We start from the raw sequence: 21,782 nt of genomic DNA on the forward strand, positions 1-21,782 counted from the left end.
GAATGGAACCTGAGGAGTGGGTTATAATAATGTGTATGTTCACTTTCTGACTGTGGGGTTCCCTTTGTGGTTATGGAGGAAAATGTCCTTGTTTGTAGGAAGCACTAAACTCTTCAGGAAAATATTAATTATGGGTACTCGCAACTTGTCTGTAAATGTGAAATTGTTACCAAAAAATTTTTTTAAGTCTACACACAATAAAACTCTCAAAGAAAGAGTTTTTCATACAAACCATGACAAACCTTCAAGGAATGAATAACCCCAAATTCATACAACTCTTTCATACCAAAATCAAATTCAGGGCTGTTGACTAAAATATATGCACAACCTGGGGGTTCCTGTCGTGGCTTAGGGGAAACGAATCTGACTAGTATCCATGAGGACACAGGTTCGATCCCTGGCCTCACTCAATGGGTTAAGGATCCGGCGTTGCTGTGAGCTGTGGTGTTGGTCACAGACACGGCTCAGATCTGGAGTTGCTGTGGTTGTGGTGTAGACTGGCGGCTGTAGCTTCATTTCACCTCCTAGGCTGGGGACCTCCATATGCCGCAGGGCAGCCCTAAGAAGACACACACACACAAAAAAGATTCTTGGATTAAAAAGTCATCAATTATCAGTGTCAATTAGCTCCAAATTGATTTGTAGATGCCGTATCATTCTAACCAAAATTCCAGCAGATCTTTTGAAGAATTTTGCAAGTTGCTTTTCACATTTTTTTTTAATAGACAAGCAAAAAAGCCAAGTTCCTCCCCGCAAAGAAAAATCAGGTGAGGGGGCCTGTCCTACCAGCTATTGTAACATATCATAAAACCATAGAAATTAAGGAAGTGTGGGTGTTGACACGGGTGATAAAAGACTAGAGCAATGAAACAGAATCAGGACCCCTGAAACAGGTCCTTGCATTCAGGGAAACTTGACCTATGACAGCTGCGTTGAGAGGCACAAAGGATTGTTCACTGAATGGTGACACTTCTGGTTATCCTTCTGCACAAAATGAAGTGCGAGCTGCACCTCACACACAAAAATCCATTCCAGATGGATTAAGAACCTCAACGGGAGAGCCAAGTTTTCTGTTCACTTTTGGAGAACATGTAGGAACCTTCCTTTGTGAACTTAAGCTAGAGAAAGACTTTTTAAACCAGACATTAAAAATGCAAACATAAAGGGAAAAGTGCAATCAATGTGATTGCTCCAGAGTTTAAAACTTCTGTTCATCAAAAGATACCACAGAGACAGTGAAAACACGAGCTACCGAGCGGGTGTGGCACATTTCATTTTCCAAAGATGACTGCAACACTATTTCCCATCCCACAGGCTCTTTTTCTTATTGGCCACACCCACAGCATAGAGAAGATCCCGGGCCAGGGATCGAACTGGCGCCACAGCAGTGACAACGCTGGATCCTTAACCTGCTGTGCCACCAAGGAACTCCTCACATACTCATTTGGAACTCTGCCACTCTGCACAAGGATCTGGGCTTGTGGCCAAAAAAAGAAGCAGCAGCAGCAGCAAAGTCCGGATCCTCTGCCCTTGGACCCGGCAGGTGCTCCTTACTGCTTTCACCAATAAGGTACAGTCAAAGGATGTGTGCGACTTCTGGGTCTAGGTCATAAAAATGCCATACCTGCTCATCTCCATCCTGCTTCTGGCCTCCTCCCGCACTCCCCATCTGTGCTCTGCAGGTGACACAGGGCTGCTTTCCGGTTCAGATCCTGGCTTCGCCACCTTGGACGTGCTAAGTCTGCCTGGGCTTGGTGTCTCCGGCTGTCTCAGCGAGCCTCTCCCCCAGAACGATCGGGCCTGGAGACCCGCCTCGGCCTTACCTGGGACATCTACTTTCACAGTCTCCAAGCTGACAGGTGGAGAGAGGTACAGAAAACAGAGGTCGAAGACATCTCCGACTGGCTGAGGAGTGAGGGAGAGAGGGGCGGGCCGGAGCGCGCGCGCAGGCGTACATGCGAGTCGGGAGCCGTATGGCCACCACTGCCCAGTGCGTCCTCCAGAGTCATGCCCAGTGAGGGTGGAACATGGATGCAGTTGAAGGGATGCCCTCTTGCCCTGCCCCCCACAGTTCTACCCAGCAATCTTCCGCTCATTCATCAAAAGCCGTCTCATCTATCACCCTGCAGGAAGTCTCCCTTGACGCATCAAGCTACCTGGGGATCCCCACGCTTCCCTCCATCACGGAACTGAACAGTGAGCCCCCTGAGAGCAGAAATCGTGTCTGAACCACCTCTGTGTCCCAGGACCCAGCCCAGGGCCCGGAACAAAGGAGGCACCAGGAAATGGCTGCAGAACTAATTATTTAATTAATGCACAATGAAAGTAGTTCCTTTAAGAGGCCCCAGAGGGGTCTGCTCTGGTGGACGGCCACTCAGCATGTGGCCAGCCAGCCTGGGAAGAAAGCCCCCAGGCTTCTTTGAAACTCCCTGGGTGAGGCCCTTCATGGGGCTGTTTGGGAAATTCACAGACAGTTGTTTCCTAAATTGATCTCATGATACACAGGAGTTGGTCACGTATTCATTTCTTTTCCAATATTGGCGATATACCAAGAGTGGCATAATTTCCTTTTCTGCGAAGAGCAACCAACATATATGAGGATCATTAATTATCATCAATGCTGATTTAAATGCATCTTCACACCTTTCATGCTTTAATCAAAAGGCCCGGTGGGGGGGGGGTAGTTCCCATTGTGGCTCAGCGGAAACAAATCTGACTAACCTCCATGAGGTTGCAGGTTCGATCCCTGGCCTCGCTCGGTGGGTTGAAGATCTGGCGTTGCCATGAGCTGTGGTCTAGGTCACAGACGCAGCTCAGATCCTGTGTTGCTGTGGCTGTGGTGTAGGCTGGCAGCTACACTTCTGATTCAACCCATAGCCTGGGAACCTCCATATGCCACAGGGGCGGCCCTAAAAAGACACACACACAAAAGGCATGGGGTAAACCCAATTATCTACATGTGGATTGTCCACCGCAAGTGTGGACTTCTATGTGGCTTTCCCGAGCCTTCTCCTCCCGGGCTACCTCCCTCTCTCTTATGATGCTAAGGACTCAACCTTTCCAACTGAACCTGAACCAAGAGAAATCTGGAATTCTAGCGTTTGTCAATCAGAAGAAACTTTCATAAAGCTCATCATCACCTCGAGTATTGCCCTAAAAAGCAAAAAATAAATAAATAAATAAATATAAAAATAAAATAAGTGAGAACATACTGTATTTGTCTTTCTCTGACATACCTCACTGAGCTCTCAAAGTCCACCCATGTTATTGGATTAACCAGGTTTCATTCTTTTTTATGGCCAAATAATACTGCATTACATTATATCATATATTTTCTTAATCCATTCATTCATTGGTGGACCCTTAGATCGTTTTCATACCTTGACTCGTACGAATAATGCTGCAATGAACACGGGGATGCAGATAACTTTTCAAATTAGTGTTTTCCTTTTCCTTCGAGAATCCCCAAGTAGGAAAATGGCAGGACCATATGGTAGTTCTATTTTTTTACATTTTGAGGAAAATTCATACTGTTTTCCACGGAGGCTGCCCCAATTTACACTCCCACAAACAGTGTGCAAAAGTTCCTTTTTCTCAGCATCCTTGCCGAAACTTGTCATTGCTTGTCTTTTTGATCAAAGCCATTCTAGCAGATGTGAGGTGCTGTCTCACTGTGGCTTTGATGTGCATTTTCCTGATGATTAGTGAGGCTCAGCCCCTTTCAGGTACCGATGGTCCTCCATATGGCTTCCTGGGAAAAATGTCTATCAGATCCTCTGCCCATTTTTAGTTTTATTTTATTTTATTATTTTTGTCTTCTGTCCTTTTAGGGCCGCACCTGTGACATATGGAGGTTCCCAGGCTAGGGGTCCAGTCGGAGCTACAGCTGCTGGCCTACACCAGCGCCGCAGCAACACAGGATCCAAGCCACATCTGTGACCTACACCACAGCTCACGGCAACACCGGATCCTTAACCCACTGAGCAAGGCCAGGGCTCGAACCCGCAACCTCCTGGTTCCTAGTCGGATTCGTTTCCACGGAGCCATGACGGGAACTCCTCTCTGCCCGTTTTTAAATAAGACTGTCTGGTATTTTTCTGTGTTGTATGAGCCGTTTCACATGTTTTAAATATTGATGCCTCATTAGGTACATGGTTTACAAATATTTGCTTCCATTTGATAGGTTGCCTTTTTCTTCTGTGCAGTCTCCTCTGCTGTGCAGATTTTAGTTTGATGTAGTCCCATTTGTGTATTTTTTGCTTCTGTTTAAGATAAGGATCTTGAAAGAAGGAGTTTATCCTGGATTATCCAGACGGGTTTTAACGGCAATCACATGGATCCTTCTAAGAGAGAGGCCTGGGGAGATTCAACAGACATGAAAACACAACCAAGAGAGGTGCCGCCGCAGCTAAGGAAGGTCAACAGCCACCAGGAGCTGAAAGGGGCAAGGAGCAGATTCTCCCCTAGAGCCTCCGGAGGGAGTGGGGCCTCAGCCCAGTGAAACTGATTTTGGACTTCTGGCCCTCAGAGCCATCAGAGAGTAAATTTCTCTTGCTTTGAGCCAGGGAGCGTGTGGCAGTTTGTCCCAGGAGCCATCAGAAGTGAATACAGCTCTATATCAGCTGTCATTGCAGGGCTTGCAGGTAAGCCACAGGAACCCCGATGCTAGTTCTCCATCACCCCGCAACCCCCAGGGGCCCCGACCTCCCTCGGGGCCGTGGAGCATTCCGCCAGGCTCTGTGGGCCCATCTGCTTGGACTTCCGCAGGCATCTCCACTCTGCTCTCCAGAATCTCAGCAAGCTGCAAAGAAGGCAGGTGCCCTGGCCTCCCAGGCTCTGCTGAAGGAGGGAGGATACCGAGCGGGGCCGAGCTGGGGGGAGGCGATGCAGGGCACCTTCTTAGCACCCCCATTCCTCGCTTCCCTCTGCTCTCCATCGGAATATTCCCGGTCTGGGCTGGAATCTGGGGTGCTTGACGCTTCATCGGTTCTTCCAAATGCGTTGCTTGTACTCGAGGCAAATGTTTGCTTCCTTTATTATCTGTGTATGAAGTTTGGATGCCCCCGCAGCTTGGACATGGGCGTGGGCGCGAGGGTAAAGCAATGACAGAGAGGGGGATGAAGAAACACTTACTAGCTCGAGGTTACATTTCTATTATATTTACACAGATACAAACATACGTATGTATATATACATAGACGTGTATATATGCAAACACATATAATACATAATGTGCACACACATATACACACATGTAATTTTATAAACATATTTTTATATATACATTTACATATACCCTTTTTATATAATCTAAAAAAATACTACCAAAAACCTTAAGAGTAGAGGACACAGCCTTTAAGGCATTCGCCTGCTATGGCCCCCTTTGCCCAGCAAATCAATAAAATCCATCTTTTTCTCCTTCACCCCCGCCCCCCCCAAATAATTAAAAGTGGTGATCTTTGGGTTACATGTATTTTCTTCATAGTAAAGAATAACACGAAAATGTTAAAGAAAGTATTTAAAGGGCATAGCATTTAAAAAAACCTTTTAACGTAGGCGAGGAGAGAGCCCAGCCCAAGAATAAGGCTGCAAGCGCCGAGGTGGATGCATCTTTGCTTTCGTCTTCCCAGCAGCCAGGGAGCGTGAGAAGCGGGGCCACGGTGCTCCTGAGATGAAACAGACCAGCTGCTCAGAAGGACTGCTATTCTTAGGCCTCAGAGCAGACAGGCTTTTCTGCCAAGGATCTGTTAGACACATATTCTTCATCTGCTTTTGTGCCGAGAGGCATCTGAAGCTGAGTGGTGACCTGTCTGGCCCAGGGAGGCTGCTGCAAAGAGGCGGGGCTGGGATTTGAACCCATGGGAGAGCCCTGCAGAGGGAGCCCAATACAACATGGGCCATAAAAGGTGGTAAAAAGGTACAAACGTCCACTTACAGGATAAACAGTCTTGCAGGGGTACAGCGCAGCCCGGCAACTCTAGTTAATAATAGTACAGTGTGTATTTGAAAGTTGCTAAGAGAATCGATCTTATCCAAGTTCTCATCACAAGAAAATGTTTTGCAACCAGGCGTAGTGCTGACTGTCAGCTAAACGTGTTGTTATAATCATTAGGCATAGAGACATACGTCAAATCACTCCACTGTACACTTCAAACGGATACATCTCAATAAAATAAACCTCCAATGATGACACTCCCAGGCTCAAAACCCCCACGGTTTCTTAATTCACTCCTGGGAGTTCCCCGTGTGGCTCGGCAGGTTAAGAATCAGCAATAGTCTCCGTGAGGATTCAAGTTCCATCCCTGGCCTCCCTCAGTGGGTTAGGGATCCAGCATCACCGTGGCTGTGGCATAGGCTCCAGCTGTAGCTCTGCCAGCTTCCACAAGTGCAGCCCTAAAAAAAAAAAAACAAAATCAATACAATCATCTTTATCAAATTGTTTAAAAAGAATCAAATCCTGGAGTTCCCTTGTGGTGCAGCGGGTTAAAGACCTGGCGTTGTCACTGCAGTGGCTCAGATTGCTGCTGTGGTATGGATTCAATTCCCGGCCCAGAACTTTCACACACCACAGCCATGGCCAAAAACACCAAAAAACAAAAACCAAACAAACAGTCTTTACAACAGCCTCTTAAACCCTGGTAAACTGGCCCAGGAACTGCCCTGCTCTCATGCTCCTGCCCCCTTCTCCACCCCAACTAGCCAGGTGCGCCCCGCCTTAGGGCCTTTGCCCTGGCTGTTTCCTTGGCCGGGAACACACCCTCTGTGGATTAATCTGTATGACCAACTCCCTCACCCCCTTCAATCCTCAGCTCAAAAGCGCCTTCTCAGGAGCCCTACCCCAACCACCGCATTTCAAATTGTAACCCACTCGCCTCCCCTTCCCCCACGCGTCCCCTCGCGAGGTCCTCTTTCTACCCATAGCGCTTGTCACCTTCTAACACTCAACTATATTTGCTGTGTGTTGTCCGCTCCCGCTGCTAAAAGGCAAGCTCCATGAGGACAGGATTCGTGGCTTTGGTTCGCAAGATGTGACTTCAATGCTGCCGACAGAACCTGCCACAGTAGATGCCCGATAATGGTTGACGCTCAGAGAACCCTGCCCAGCACGCGGTAAGCGCTCAGAGAACCTGGCTCTATTTATCTTGGGAGGGTCAGGGCTGGGGCTGCGACCTCTGCACGAGTGGTGTGGGGTCAGGTGCTGCGTTAGGCAGCAGGAATGGGGATCTCCCTGTCCTCGGGGAGCCCCCGTCCTGATGGGGAAACAGGCCAACAGCAGAAGGGGGATAGCAAGACAACTGTTTTATTGGAGAAAGAAAGAAAGTGTCAGCATAAGGGAGAATTCGTGGGTCAGAATCACACTGGGTATTTTCATGAGGGTTTTCTCTCTAAATGCTCCCAAGACCCACAGCTCATGGTGAAAAATCCTACTTCACAGGTGAAGAAACCAAGGCTCTGGGAGTCAGGTTACCTGCCAGAAGGTAGGTTAGTGAGTGAGTCATTCGGACTCGGGGAGGTCTTGGTGGGGGTGGGGGAAGGTTTGTGGCAGCGCTGGCAGCTGAAGGGTGAGCAGGACAGTAACAGAAAGAGAGAAGGCGGGCCTGCACGTCCCAGGGGACAAGGACAGCAAGATGAGTTCAAGGGCAGCCAGAGTCAGGTAAGGGCTGATCTGTCAGGCTTGCCCCTCTGGCCCCTGCTCAGGCAGGGCAGGTGTCCAGGGACCTGCCTGGGGATAGGATGTGCCAGGCTTACTACCAAGCTGGGCAAAGCCTGTAGTCATGGAAACAGCCTCCAACTTCAGGCCTCATTGGCAGGACCACCCGACCCTAGTCCCTTGGGTCTGCCCCTGGCTGCAGCTTCCCTGGGTTTGGAACTCTGACTCCACCCTGGCCACTCGGCCAAGAGCCTGTAAAAACAACTCCCAGGCTCCTTCACTCAATGTCCCGTGAGCCTGAGGACCACTGAAAAGCAAGCCGGATCCTTTGCTCATGCTGCTTAGCGGCTGGGGCTTAAATGGTACAACAGGCCCCATGTGTGAGGCTAAGGATTGGTCCTTCCTTACGGAATGATTTTAATTCTTGGGCTACGATGATTATAATTTATATAAAAGGGCCAAGACTCATGAAGCACTAACAATGCACATTTACATCCCTTATTTAATTTCACTCACCTAACAACCTTTTTTTTTTTTATTACTCAGTGAATTCACATAACAACCTTTTAAAGTGGGAATTGCCTCTCCATTTTGCTGAGGTCTTGTGATCTATGCAAAGCCACCATGGATCAGTGGCTGAGATTCAGTCATTCATCCCCTCGTCCTTTCATTTATTTATTTTTCAACCCTTCTTGAGAGTCACCCCCCCATGCCAGGCTGAGAAGGTATGTCTGCATTGACACAGGTCTTTTTTTTTTTTTTGTCTTTTTCGGGACCTACCCTCGGCATATGGAGATTCCCAGGCTAGGGGTCTAAGCTATAGCCACCAGCCTATGCCACAGCCACAGCCACACCAATCCTTAACCCACTGAGCAAGGCCAGGGATTGAACTGGCAACCTCATGGTTCCTAGTCGGATTTGCTTCCACTGCGCCACAACCGGAACTCCACAGGTCTTTTGACTTTGAACTCATTTTCTCATCAGCCATTGAGATTCTATCTCCAGTAATATTTATTGTGAGACTTCAGTGTTGGGTGTTTCATTCAAACGTTTAATTCTCATAACAATGCTCCAGAAGGGAGTCTGTTGTCCTCTGTTTTACAAGAAGGAAAACAGAGGCTCAGAAAGGGGAGGCCATTTGCCTCGGACTCCCCCACTGGTGGGAGGCAGAGCCTAGGATCCAAGAGGGCAGAAAGTTAGGTGTTCAATTCCCGCCTCGGGTTTCACGTTCCAGCCTCACACTGGCTCTTGGGTCCTCTTACATCCCTCTGGCTCAGGGATGGGGTCTAAATCCTCTCACTGAAGCAGCCCTGATATCTAATAGCCCAGCTCCCAGCAGGCTCTGCAGGAGGGAGCTGGTGGAGGAAAGCAGCCGCCTTGGGGAGCCCATGAGTGCAGCCCTTGTTTGGGGGGCCTCTCCCTGGCCAGGGCTCCGGAGCAGTCAGGAGCAGAAAGGGGGCCAGGCTGCCTCCCAGCGTCAGGGCGAGGAATCTCCAGGCTGGAAAAGGCCCAGGCAATGCTGGCCATGAGTCACAGCCATGGCTCCCTCCCCTCAAGAAGGCCATGTGCAGATACTCTGGGTCCAACACGATTCCCCTGACTGTGCCGGGCCCGGCCACCATCCTGGAGCAGCATCTGACCAAGGGGAGGGAGGGATTCAGGCTGACCAGGCCTCCGCAGGCCTCGATCAGGAGCCGGGAAAGGGCTGTGGGAGGAAGAGTCACCTCTCAGCTGGGTTAAGGAGCCTGAGGCCCATGGAAGGGAAGGGGGCCCGGGGGTGGGAAAGGGGTCTCAAGAGAGGAAAGAGGAGAGAGGAACCCAGAAAAACCAAGACAAGGAGAGAGGGACAGAGAGGAAATCACAGATGCAAAGAGCAAGTGGAGAAAGACGGAGGGAGAAAAAAAATAATAAAGCCAGAGGCACAGAGGCCAAAAGACAAACACCCAGAAAGGACGGGGGGGAGAACAGCACACAGAGAAGGGGGGAGCAGGGAGAGGCCTTGGGCAGCTCCCCAGCTGGGGCTTGGCCTGCTGGACTCCAGCAAAGGGGCAGGGGCGGCCCCATCTGGAAGCAGTCAGCATCCCTCCAGGAGGAGGGTGTGACGAGGGAGCCAGACATGAGCCATGTCTGGAAAGAGGAAGAAGCAGAATTTTGCAAAGGCTGAGCTGGCAGTGGGCAGGGCGGTTGCACGGACTGGGTTGTCTGGTGTGGGATTTCTCAGCGGGCAGTCGAGGACAGAGCTCCCGCCCCGTTGCCATCTATCTTGGTCTCTGCAGGAGGACGTGGGTGGCCAGGGTTGTCGGAGAGCCTCACCTCATTGGAGACGGAAAACAGAGGCCAAGGAGAAAAAACGTCTGTCCCAAGGTCGCAGAGTCCCCAGCTCTTTGGTAAAGGCAGCCCCTCTTTCTCAGTCATTCCTTTAATCACACGTTTATTGGACAAGCATTAACTGAGCACCTGGCAGGTGCTAAGTACTGAGCTAGGGGGTCCTTGATGATTAGCAGACGGCCTCTGCTCCCCCGAGCTCACAGTCTGATGGGGAAGGCAAGCAGGGCAGCACGGTGCCCTGGATGATGTGATGAAAGGATGCTTTGGGTGCGGAAGCCAGTCTAGAAGTTCAAGGGCAGCCCTGAGGAGGGCTGTCAGGGCAAACGGAGAGGTGAGAAGGAGGCAGCCAGGGGGAGGGAGGGAGAGCATGCCAGGCAGAAGAAACCCAAAGAATGAAGGGCAGATGCTTCAGGGTCACAAAATGCGGCTCGCTGGGTGCACCCGTGCACCAGGAAGTTGTAATTATTTTGTTTGTTACTTATCCGACTTTCCTCCGAAACCCCTCCTGCCTTGGTCAGCAGGAAGAAATTACATAATGTCATCTAGTGGGGTTTAAAGCTGGGCCTGATCCGATCATTTAAACAGCCTCTTTGGGTACTATTCAGTCTGCCTTGTAAATCCCTCCAGCCCTCAGGTAGCTTCCACCTCTGCTGCCTCCCCCATTGTGTGGGTGTGGGTGTGGGTGTGGGTGTGTGTGGAGGGGGCCTGCAAGTGAGCAGCCAGGCAGATGCAGGACTGCCTGGAAGAGGCGGATGCCATCCTCCGTAGCACCATCTGCCTCTCCGGGAGATGCCGGGTTCCTCCCAGGAAGTCTCCAGGCCAGGCCCCCATTGGTGGCCAGGGCTCATCTGGCTCCACCAGCAGAACCGCAGTCTCTGCCTTCTTCCCCATCCAGACCCCTGCCCATCCTTACCTTCCCAGGGCCTATGAGCTCACTGGCTCTCAGTTCAGGCCCCAGGTCACGTGGAATGCAGGAAGGCCCAGGGACGCCCATGCTCAGCCTCCCGCTCTCGGACGGCACACAAGTCCAAGTTCACAGGGCGGCAGGCCCCTGTGGCTGCGTGGCGTTGCACAGAAAGAATGTACCATCTCCTACTCTTGTACTCTTTCCTGCAATGTTTCACTCTTATGAACAATCCTGCAATAAACATCTATTTCCCATCCTCTTTTTGCTCGTGTATAGGTGTTTCTCTTGGGTAAATTCCAAGAGATGAGCCCCTGAGCCAAATACCCCAAGGTATGTGTATTTTATCTTTGGATAGAGTCTGTCCATCGAGCTCCATAAAAGCCGCAGCAGATTACACTGCCAGCCACCCTCGTCAACCCTGGACATTTATCATCAGTGTCAACCTTACAGGCAAAAACGAATTTCCCCATCAATGTTCATCTTAAACTTTTATTCCTCAAGGCACAGGAAGGCCTTGCCTAAGACATCTGGACATGCCTAAAGCCTTGTTATTTCTTTTGTGACTTTCCTGTTCAAACACCTTACCCAGTTTCCTACTGGGTCGTCAGTCTTTTCCTACAGAGGTATAGGGGTTCTTTCTATTTTCCAGGCATTGGACTCATGCGTGGCAAATATTTCTCTTGATTTGTCATTTGTGTTTTAACATTACAATGTCTCTCTGTGTTTTTGTTGTTGTTGTTGTTGTTTTGGCTTTTTGCCTTTTCTAGGGCCGCTTCCCACGGCATATGGAGCTTCCCAGGTGAGGGGTCGAATCAGAGCTGGAGCCACCAGCCTATGCCAGAGCCACAGCCATGTGGGATCCGAGCCGCGTCTGCGACCTACACCACAGCTCATGGCAATGCCGGATCCTCAACCCACTGAGCGAGGCCAGGGATTGAACCCACAACCTCATGGTTCCTAGTTGGATTTGTTAACTACTGCGCCACGACGGGAACTCCAGGATGTCTCTTTTTTGATGAAGTTCCTGATCCATATATGATCAAATGTAACAAACTTGTCCTTTAGGGCTGTTGTCTTTGATTTTTTTCCTAAATTAAAGTTAAAACTTGTTGGAGTTCCCACTGTGCTGAAAGGATCAGCAGCATCTCTGCAGCACCAGAATGTGGGTTCAATCCTGGGCCAGGACAGTGGGTTTAGGATCCAGTGATGCTGCAGCTGCTGCATAGGTCAAAACTGTGGCTCAGATCTGATCCCTGGCCCTGGAATTCCATATGCTTCGGGGTGGTCAAAAAAGAAAAAAAAATCTAATTAAAGTTAAAATTTGTTCGGGTCTCCCAAATTGTCTCTGACACAAGGGACTTAGTGACCCCCAAAGGACTTAGTCCAACTGTCCCAGCCAGTGTGAGAGCAGCTGCTGTCACATTATGCCTGTCTGCCACCCGGCATCACTGCACAGAGACCTGCCAACCCCCTCAACCTGCCAGGCGAAGCGGGGCTCTCAGCCAGGATGCACATTCCTCCCTGGGGCCATCCCACTACTTCACACCATGCTCAGGTAAGAGTGCCCAGCATCTGGGCTCCCTGCCTGGCAGGTCCACCTGCTTGGCCCATGACCACCGCTGGTGCTGCCAGGTGCTGCCGGCTGGGGTTTGACCTCCACTCTCCCTTGGATAAGACTTCCGCCCCTTATTCTCCTCTGAGATGTGGCAGCTTTTTCTTTTCACCCACAGAACCCTCTAAATACGCTCCCTCTCCCTGACCACACGGCTGCCCCACCCAGGGGTGGCTTTTCTCCACACCCCCAGCCCCACCCCGTCAAAGGATGGGCTGAGGTTCCCAGAGCCTGGCAGAAAATCAACGCTCCAGCATCTGCCCCACTCCCTCGCAGCGCCTCACACCCTGACAGCCCGACCCTGGCCCCTGGCACTGTAGCTCTTAGGGGTCCCTTTTCTGCATTCACTCCCAGGCAGCCCCAGAGCCGGGGGTCAGATTGTTGCCAATGTCTGTCTGCTTGAGAACCCTGACCCGCTGCCAGGTCCTCCCCTCCCTAGGGACTCCTCCGCTTTGCTGTCCCCAGATGTGACACCCCCATGCCAACCCCAACCTCCATCCCAGCACCAGTGATGACAGCACAGCTGAGTATTGGGTCAGGCCTAAAGGCTTCCCTCACAGCCTCTCTTTTAACTCTCAATCTGATAAAGAAAGCAGAGGCCAGAGTTCCCGTCGTGGCTCAGCAGTAACAAATCCGACTAGTATCAAGGACACAGGTTCGATCCCTGGCCTCGCTCAGTGGGTTAAGGATCCAGCATTGCCGTGAGCTGGGGTGTAGGCTGCAGACATGGCTCGGATCTGGCATTGCTGTGGCTGTGGCATAGGCCAGCAGCTACAGCTCTGATTCGACCCCTAGCCTGGGAACCTCCATATGCTGCAGGTGTGGCCCTAAAAAAAAAAAAAAAAAAAGAAAGAGGAAGGAAGGAAGGAAGGAAGGAAGGAAGGAAGGAAGGAAGGAAGGAAGGAAGGAAGGAAGGAAGGAAAGAAAGAAAGAAAGAAAGAAAGAAAGAAAGAAAGAAAGAAAGAAAGAAAGAAAGAAAGAAAGAGGAAAAGAAAAGAAAAACCCCTGTGATAAATGCTGGGGCTGGAGAGAGGGACGGGCTGCAGCAGCCATGCTCACGGGCCCAGAAGTGTAGGCTTCATGGTTAACTTCTGTAGATGGACACAACTCTGGCCAGTTCCGGCTTCTCTCAGAGGCTTTCCCCTCCCCTCCCTCCTGAGGCACTGGCGTTCTGGAGGTGGCTAGGGTGTATAGCGCTAGGGTGTATAGTGCCAGGGCGGTGGCAAGGGCCACCTGTCCTTGGTCACCTTCATTCCACAATGGCGACCCCCACTGTCCTCTCATCCCCACGGGTGCCCTAGTCACCAGCCTCTCTCCCCACTGACATCCGTTGAAGGGCCCACCTTCCCATCTGACCTAAGGGCCAAGGGGACCCCAGCCTGGGCCTTGCTCTCTAGAGGCTTGTGCGTAGCACGAAGACTGAAAGGCAGATATAAGGATATAGATACATGGATAATGTCTGGTAAGAAATTATTTTGGAAGCCTGCTCACGGATGAGCAAACAACAAGCCCAGAGATGGAAGGAAGAGACCAATCCCCCATCCCTGCCAGGCCAGAGGCCCCAGGGCTGAGAACATGTCACTGTGTGAGCATCGAGCATGCCTGTGTCAGACACACCGAGGTGTCAGGAGGCCAGGGGGCATGGGAGAGGCCAACCCCTCCTCCCCCGCACACATCCAGGTGGGTTCTCAGCACCTCCCGCTTGCTCGCCTGATCAGAACTACTGGCACCGTTAACTTCACAGCAAGTCTGAGCATCCCTCGGAGGGGCTTTGATGGAATAATTAAATCAGGGCCAACAGGAGGCGTGGTAATGGAGGCAGCAACTTCAAGGCCCTGAAGGAAAACAGAAGCACAGAGGCGTTCAGGCAGGGCCTGGCAAGAGGAAGGGGGCAGGAGTTCCAGCTGTGGCCTCTTCCCAGGCTCACCTGGGTCGCAGAGCGGGAGGTCACAGCAGCCTCTGCACAGTGGAGAAGGCAGGTCCAGAGGGAAGCAGGGACGCCTTCAAGGGCACACAGCTGAGCTGGAGTAGAAGCCAGGTCTTTGGTAAGCGGGCTCCGCCTACCTCCCCATGCCCTGCCCTGCAAGAGCCCTGGAGTTTCTAGGGCTGGGCTTTGTTTTTTCATCATAACATTATGTTAATGAGACCACAGCACTGAGCCTCTCCCTAAGCTGGCCCTTTGTTTCCTGACTACAGCTCCCATTCTGAAAAGACAAGCAAAATCTTAAGAAGAATTGGTCAGGGGTTCCTGTCGTGGTGCAGCGGAAATGAAACCGACTAGGAACCATGAGGTTGTGGGTTTGATCCCTGGCCTCGCTCAGTGGGTTAAGGATCCAGCGTTGCCGTGGGTTGTGGTGTGGGCCGCAGACCTGGCTCAGGTCTGGCATGGCTGTGGCTGTGGCGTAGGCTAGGCTGGCAGCTGTAGCTCCGATTCAGCTCCTAGCCTGGGAACCTCCATATGCTGTGGGTTCGGCCCTAAATAGACAAAAGACATCAACAACAACGACAACAAAAATTGGTCAAACTAGTAAATTCAGCAAATAGATTCTCCGCTGGTTAGACTACTTCCCTCTCATCTGACCTGCCCCCCAACCCCAGACCCACACAAGGTAGCAGGCAGCCCAGGTCACGTCTAGGATGATCCATCAGTGGTGTGTGAGCAGCAAATCAAGGGCAGGATCCGGGTCCCTCTTCTCTAAGAGTCCCCGGCACCCAGCACAGAGCTTCTCACAGAGGCCTCAAGGGCACTTGGTGAATGAACGGATGAGTAAGTGAGGGAAGAACACCTCTCTTTTTTTAATGCATTGTATCTCTTGCCTGGAACAATCTACACCTGGCAGAGCCTGACATGGTACCGTGCCAGGGGAGATGTTCAGGATAGATAGATGGGAGGTGGGCAGGGTGTCCTCTTTTTGCCCCTCCAGCTCTATTCTCCGCCTTTCCATGCCCTGCTCTAGGTTTAGGTGGCTGACCGAAAGGGGCTGCCTCAGTAGCTCCAGTGTCCTTTGTGTCAGCTGAAGGGGAACCCAGCAGGAGGGGGAGGGAGAGGAAAGGTGGAAGCCGGGGTCCTTCCTCCTCAGGCCCCTCTCCGTGTGGTGCCTCAGACAGGCGGAAGCATCTCTTGACAAAGGGCACAGCTGCTGTCAGGTCCTCTCTCTCCCCAGGTTCCACTAATATCTCCTCCTTCACCCCCCAGGTACTACCCACCTGGCTGCTCCTAACTCTCCAATACGGCAGGTTCCTGTGTGGTTTCCCTACACACACACTCCCATCTTTATAAGCTGTACCTTTATTAAGCCCACCTTGAGCTACCTTGATCTGTTTTCTACTGGAACTCTGCTGATACAAATGGGTAACTAGTTGAAGGGTTGGATGGATGGATGGATGGATGGATGGATGGATGGATGGATGGATGGATGGACAGATGGTTGGATGGATGGATGGTTGGATGGACAGATGGTTGGATGGATGGATGGATGGACAGTTGAATGGACAGATGGCTGGATGGTTGGTTGGCGGGATGGAACAAGTATAATGTAGTAGTTAACAGCCTAAGTCTTAGAGCCTGGATTTGTGTCCTCCCTTTACCAATTATTGATGTCTGAACTTGGACATGTTATATAACCTCTAAGATTTTGCTTTCTCAGCTGTAAAATGGGAATAAAAATAGGAACTCGCAGGGCCATTGGGAAGTTCAAATGTGATAATAAATGCAGAGTTGAGCAACTTGCTTAGCACACAGTTAGTGCTCGATAAACTCTCGCTGTTACTCCCAGTCAAATGGCAAGATGAAGGCCCACCTCTGCCTTCCTCTTGAGCCACTTGATTTTCATCAACAGGGAGGTCAAGCCAGGTCTCGGTGCAAAACCTCTGTGAGTTCTCTCCCTGGGGGCTGCCCGATTCCCTCCCTTCCCCGAGCCTGGCTGCCATCATCCCTGGCCCTGCTCTCCTTCCTGCCCTTGGCGTTGTGTGGGCAGACAGCTCTCTCTGCTGGGCACGCTCGCGGACTTGGCCTTCTTCCTCTGGAATTGACGAGGAGGGCATGACTGAGTCCTCGGTGACATAAGTGACCAGGGCAGTTCATAGGAAGCCCCTAGACACTGCAGCCCCCTACAAGCTTCCTACTCTCACCTTGAGGTCAAGAGCCGCAGGCCTTTCTGTCAAGGGGCTTCCCAGGGTATGAGCTCCTCAGTGAGGCTGAGAGGGGTCCCCATAATTTCCCCTTTAGAGGTCCCCGAGGCCTGGGCAGGGAGCACTGCCTGTCACCAGGACAGCCTCCCGCCCCAGAGCAGCCGCCTTGGATTCCCTATCCACTCACTTGGAGCCTGTGATACCCACCCCACTGCAGTGCGGCCGCACACGCTCCCCCCGACCCCACAGTCACTGAGGTCTCCTCTGGGCCAAGGGCCACTGCAGGCACGGGGAGTGCAAGTGAGGCAGACGTGGTCCCAGCCTTCTGTGCACACAGCACACATCCAGGGGCGGTCACAGCGGGAAACAGGTGCATCCAAGCCCTCCCCTTACAGATGTGGAAAGCAAGGCCCAGAGAGAAGAGGGCCCTGCCCGAGGACACCCGGCACTAGGGGGCAGAGCCGTTCCACCCCTGGTTTCCCAACCACCAGGCCAGTGAGTCAGCATGTGTTTCAGGGACAAAACCAAAATGGGTTGTGGCTTGAGGTCAGAAAACTGAAGGGCTTTGGAAACTGAGCTGGATTCAAGGCCCAGCCCCACTACTGACTTGCTGGGAGGTGTTGCAGAGTCACGTGATCTCGCCCCTCCTCAATTTCATCAGCTTTGAAAGCAGAATAAGAAGTCCGTCCTTGGAGAGGAGTCTCGCGAGACTATGGAAAGCCCACTCTATGTTGTGCCTGAATAACACGCATTAGGTTGAAATATAGCAAAGTGTCAGTTTTTCAAATAATAGTTTCACCTAATAATGATCATTCTATTAGCATTAGCATAATCATCATCAGCTGTACGCCTCTTATACATATTATTTTAGCTCTCAGCCTCTTCACTTCCCCTCTCCCCACTCCCCAACCCTGTCCACCAAAAAAAAATGAAGATGATTTGCAGAGCACTCAGTGTGAGACCTGGCACATAGCAGGTGCTCGCTAGTTTCCACCTGCTCCTTGCCCTCCTCGTGTAGCCACCTAATCCATGGGAGGTTACAGGGGAACGTGTCCTCTTTCCAAAGTGGGGATGAAGATGAACCTGTAACTGAGGGATGGGAGAAGAATCTGGTTCTAAAATCATCTTCTTGGAAAACTTTAAAAAGTTAAAAAAAAAAAAAAAACACCCCAAGCAGGTCACGTTTTTAAAAACCTGACACCGTGCAATCTTTTCAAGCCCTCATGGGCTCTGGGACCAGAGACCAGAGCCCTGGCGCCAAAGCCTCTCCCTCCCCGTCCCCCAGACACTCCTCAGACTTCCTGCATGGGATTTAGCAAGAAAAAGTCCGTTCGTTGTGTTCTGGGTCACAGCTGAGCAAACAGCCAAAATGTCCTTTTGGCATGGAGATGCCATTTGGAGCCACAGCAGAACTGAAGGCCCCAGATTAGGAAAAGCCCCGGGGTCTCTGAGTCCAGCCTCCTGCCTCTAGGTAGATGGTGGCTGTCAAACCAGAGAGCAGAGGCTGGTGCTCTCTCAGGAGGAAGAGGCCACCCCACCTCTAACTCCCCCTGCAGGGCTTTCTCTCAGGCCAGTCGGGAAGCCCTTCCTTTTGTCCCGACTCAGCCCTTCCTTCCTTCATTCATTAATCCATAGACCCTGGCAGCATGTCTGTGCTGGCAAAGGGGACTCAGGCACCAATAGAATGGCCCCTGCGCACCCCCCAGTCCATCTCCCTGGATCACTGTTGCCTGTGTAGCACCCATCTCCCCACCAGTATGAGCCCAGGTGAGGATGGACCAGGTGACACAGGTCACATGGAAGGGACTCCCTAAATAGCTGTTCAAGGTGAAATGAATGAGAAAATGAACGAATGAACAGCCACGCTCCACAGGAACCAGAGGCTCACTGCCTCACAGGGAGCCCATTTCTCTGGAGGCAACAGGTTGGAGGAGGTGAACAGCTGCCCCCGCCTCCACCCCCCAAGTCTCCTTCTGCCACCATCCTTGGCAGTGCCATCCACTGGCGAGGCGGCAAGCCTTCGCCCACACACCCGGGCTCCAAACCAGGAGCCGGGGGATCCCCAGGTCTGGAAACTCCCGCGTGCCTGGCGCTGGGCTTCCGCGTCCCACCTCACTTCCCCCACGGATCTGGACCTTCTCAGCACCGTTTCTTGGAAGGAGTCATTGGCTCTTGCACACAAGTTCTGGAATTCACTACAGGAAGTGGCCATAGAAACCGGGGGAAGGACCCTGATGAAGAGCCAAGATCCAGATTCTGACCTCGACTCCAGCAATTCCGGACGTGGGCTGCACTGTCAGATGGACCTGCATTGCACTCTAGCTCTACAGAAGCTTTCGGATTTTTTTTTTTTATTTTTATTTTTGGCAAGTCCGTCACCTCGCTGAAGCCCTGGTTTCCTCTTTTTAAGAAGGGGTGATAGTATCTGCCTCAGCAGATTCCCATGAGGATTATATGCGGAGCCAGTAGGGCTGATATTCAGCTGACATGAAAGATTCTAACTTACTGTCTGGTAAACAGCGGCCGCTCAGAGCCGGCTGAGTGCCCCTCCCACCCCACCCACCACCCCTTTCCCCCGTGACTCAGCAACTAAAGGGTTAACATCTGGCCCAATAGAGGGGCTCCAGGGCCCTGGCAACGCTTCTGATGGGCTGGTACCGTACTGAACTAATGCTCTGTAAACTGCTAGGTGCTGGTGCAAACCCAGGTGTCTTATAGGCAAGGTATATCTCCGCTCCCAAACTGAACTGAGTCCTGTTAAATCCAACCCAGGAACTGGTTCCGCGGCTGCCCAGGTGCTCTTGGCAGCTTCCATACCTAGTCTGTCCTAACGCCCCTAGATCCATCCCTCCCCATTCCTGTGCTAAGTTGGCACAATATCCTCCCTGGCCTCCTGGCTCCAGTCTCTCGCCCCAGTTCATTCTCACACTGGCAGAGCCACCAAAAGCCGGGGTCTCTGACTTCTCATTGAGATACCCACCATCACGGACACCCTCAGGGATGCTGCCACAGGTTGGATTCCTAAGGAAGGAGATTCTGGGATTGATCTCAAGATGAACACCTGTGGTGAAGTGGTGGTTGAAGCAGAGCTGGGCAGAGGGACCAGTCAGGCTCTTATGCAGAACCCCCGTGGAGGCCTCAGCTCCCTCTCAGGAGCCCTGGAGCTGGAATAACTCTTCACAGTTGTACCAAACTGGGGCAAGGAGGCCGTTATACTCCCATACGGACCAGGCATTGGAGGTAGGCTGGTTTCGGGAAGGGGACTGACATTAGACGGGGTGGGTCTTTTTTAGCCCAAGGCAATGGCAAGAAGGGACGTCTCCGCAGGTGGGGGAGCGGGTCGGCCTTCAGAGAGGTGATTGCTCCTGTCGGAGCGGGGAGGCACCGGCCTCTGAGGGGTACAGCACAGCGTCCCCTACAAAGGTGCTCTGGGTTGAGTAGCTTCTCAGGAACGTTTGCACAGGAGGAAAAGAATCAGCCTCCATTGCTTTCAAGACAACTTCTGAACATCTATTTGGCGCACCAAGCTCTTCAGGGCCTGCTCCTAGCAGCCTTCCCGCTCCACTCTCCTCTCACCCCCACACTTGCTCCCAACTTTCTCACCATATTGTGCTTCTTGCAGTTTCCCAAGCTCGACAAGCTATTTCGCACCTCTCTGCTTCTGCGCGGGTTATCTCATCTGCCTGCCATGCCTTTAGATGGCAAAAGAAATCCTTTTCTTCCAGCCCATTCCTACCCTTCCATCGAGACTCTGGTTAAACTCTGCCTCCCCAGGAAACGCCCACTACCCGCTCCACCCCTCGGCCCCCTGCCACATCCAGAGGGCAGACGTTGGGTGCTGATCTGCGTGACATCTTCATCCAGGCTCAGATCACAGGGCCTGGTGCCACGAGGACCCTCGGTTACTCAGGACACTTTGTGGACTCCGAGTAAAGGGGTTTCCAGAGTGGCGGCCAGGAAGCGCAAGGCCTGGAAGAGGCAAAGACACAGCCTGTGGTCCTTCTTCTCCCCTTCGAGGCCGGCATCACCATCATCATCCTCGTCATCCAGGCCGCACGGCTGCGTGCTTACAACATGCCAGGCTCTGTGCCAAGTGTTTAACAGGCTCACTTCCCTTTAATCCTTACTTTATCCTGACTGTGAATACCCCCCAAGAGTAGGTACTCTCATGATCACTACTTTGCAGATATGGAAACCGAAGTTCAGGAAGATTAAAGGCTTCTGCCCAAGGTCACACAGCTGGTTAATGGCTTGTCTGACCCAAGGACGTTATTCGCTCGCCAGCAGCCCACTGACCGCACTGACCTCATCCCTTCCTGCCCCTCCCACCCCATCACTGTCTCCGGAACGCCTTTCCTAAACCAAAGGGCATCCTGCTGAGAAGATGGGGGGTGGGCCCAGCTGCAACCCCAAGAGACTTGGGAGGGGCTGGGGAGCCCTTTCAGAATCACATCTGCCCTTCTAGCTCAGAATGAGACGGGCGTTTGATTCAGTTGTTGCCGACTGAACAGTTGTGAGGGTTGCTTGGAGAGCCGGTCCCCTCCTCTTGGCTGTGACTAGGGAATCTGAGGCCCTGAAGGGGAAGCGCCCCCTCCAAGGTCACATTACGGGTCAAGGGCAGGTCCGGGATACAGCCTGGACTTGGGGCTCCCAGACCAGGGCCCCGCCCACTGCTAGGCCACTGCAGCAAAGGGGGAATTTGAGGAGAGAGGGAAGAGCCCCTCCTCACCCGCTCAGAGGCCTGCCTCCCAAGGCTGTTGGCGATGCCTGGAGTTGCTCCACGCCGATGAGCCTTGGACTTTCCACTCAGGTCCAAGGTCTCCATGCCCACTGGGAGCCTCTCTCCCCACTCCTTCGCCGTAGGAAATGCACTGGCAGCAGTGGCTGGTTCTCGGGAGGCTCTGGAAGGGCACAGACCCCAAACCCAGTCATAACAGACACAGATGGACAAATGAGAGGAAGCATAGTCTAGCGAGAGGCTTTTAGCCAGATAGGCTTTTTTTTTTTTTTTTTTGGTCTTTTTCTCTTTTTAGGGCTGCACCCATGGCATATGGAGGTTCCCAGGCTAGGGGTCCAATCGGAGCTACACCTGCCAGCCTAAGCCAGCGCCCCAGCAACACCAGACCCGAGCCGCGTCTGCAACCTACACCACA

General features: G+C 52.1%; 1 protein-coding gene across 1 annotated transcript in view; it reads right to left on the reverse strand.

Annotated features, from left to right (window-relative positions):
* Positions 1–21,454, reverse strand: part of LOC125112069 (guanylate cyclase D-like) — a 72,805-nt gene extending 51,351 nt beyond the window's left edge. The window contains exon 1 of the mRNA XM_047754329.1: positions 21,359–21,454. Coding sequence (XP_047610285.1) covers positions 21,359–21,454 — 96 coding nt within the window. The remainder of the gene's footprint in view (positions 1–21,358) is intronic.
* Positions 21,455–21,782: the final 328 nt, after the last annotated feature.

This window comes from Phacochoerus africanus, chromosome 11 (genome assembly GCF_016906955.1).
Source record: "Phacochoerus africanus isolate WHEZ1 chromosome 11, ROS_Pafr_v1, whole genome shotgun sequence".
Taxonomy (NCBI): domain Eukaryota; kingdom Metazoa; phylum Chordata; class Mammalia; order Artiodactyla; family Suidae; genus Phacochoerus; species Phacochoerus africanus.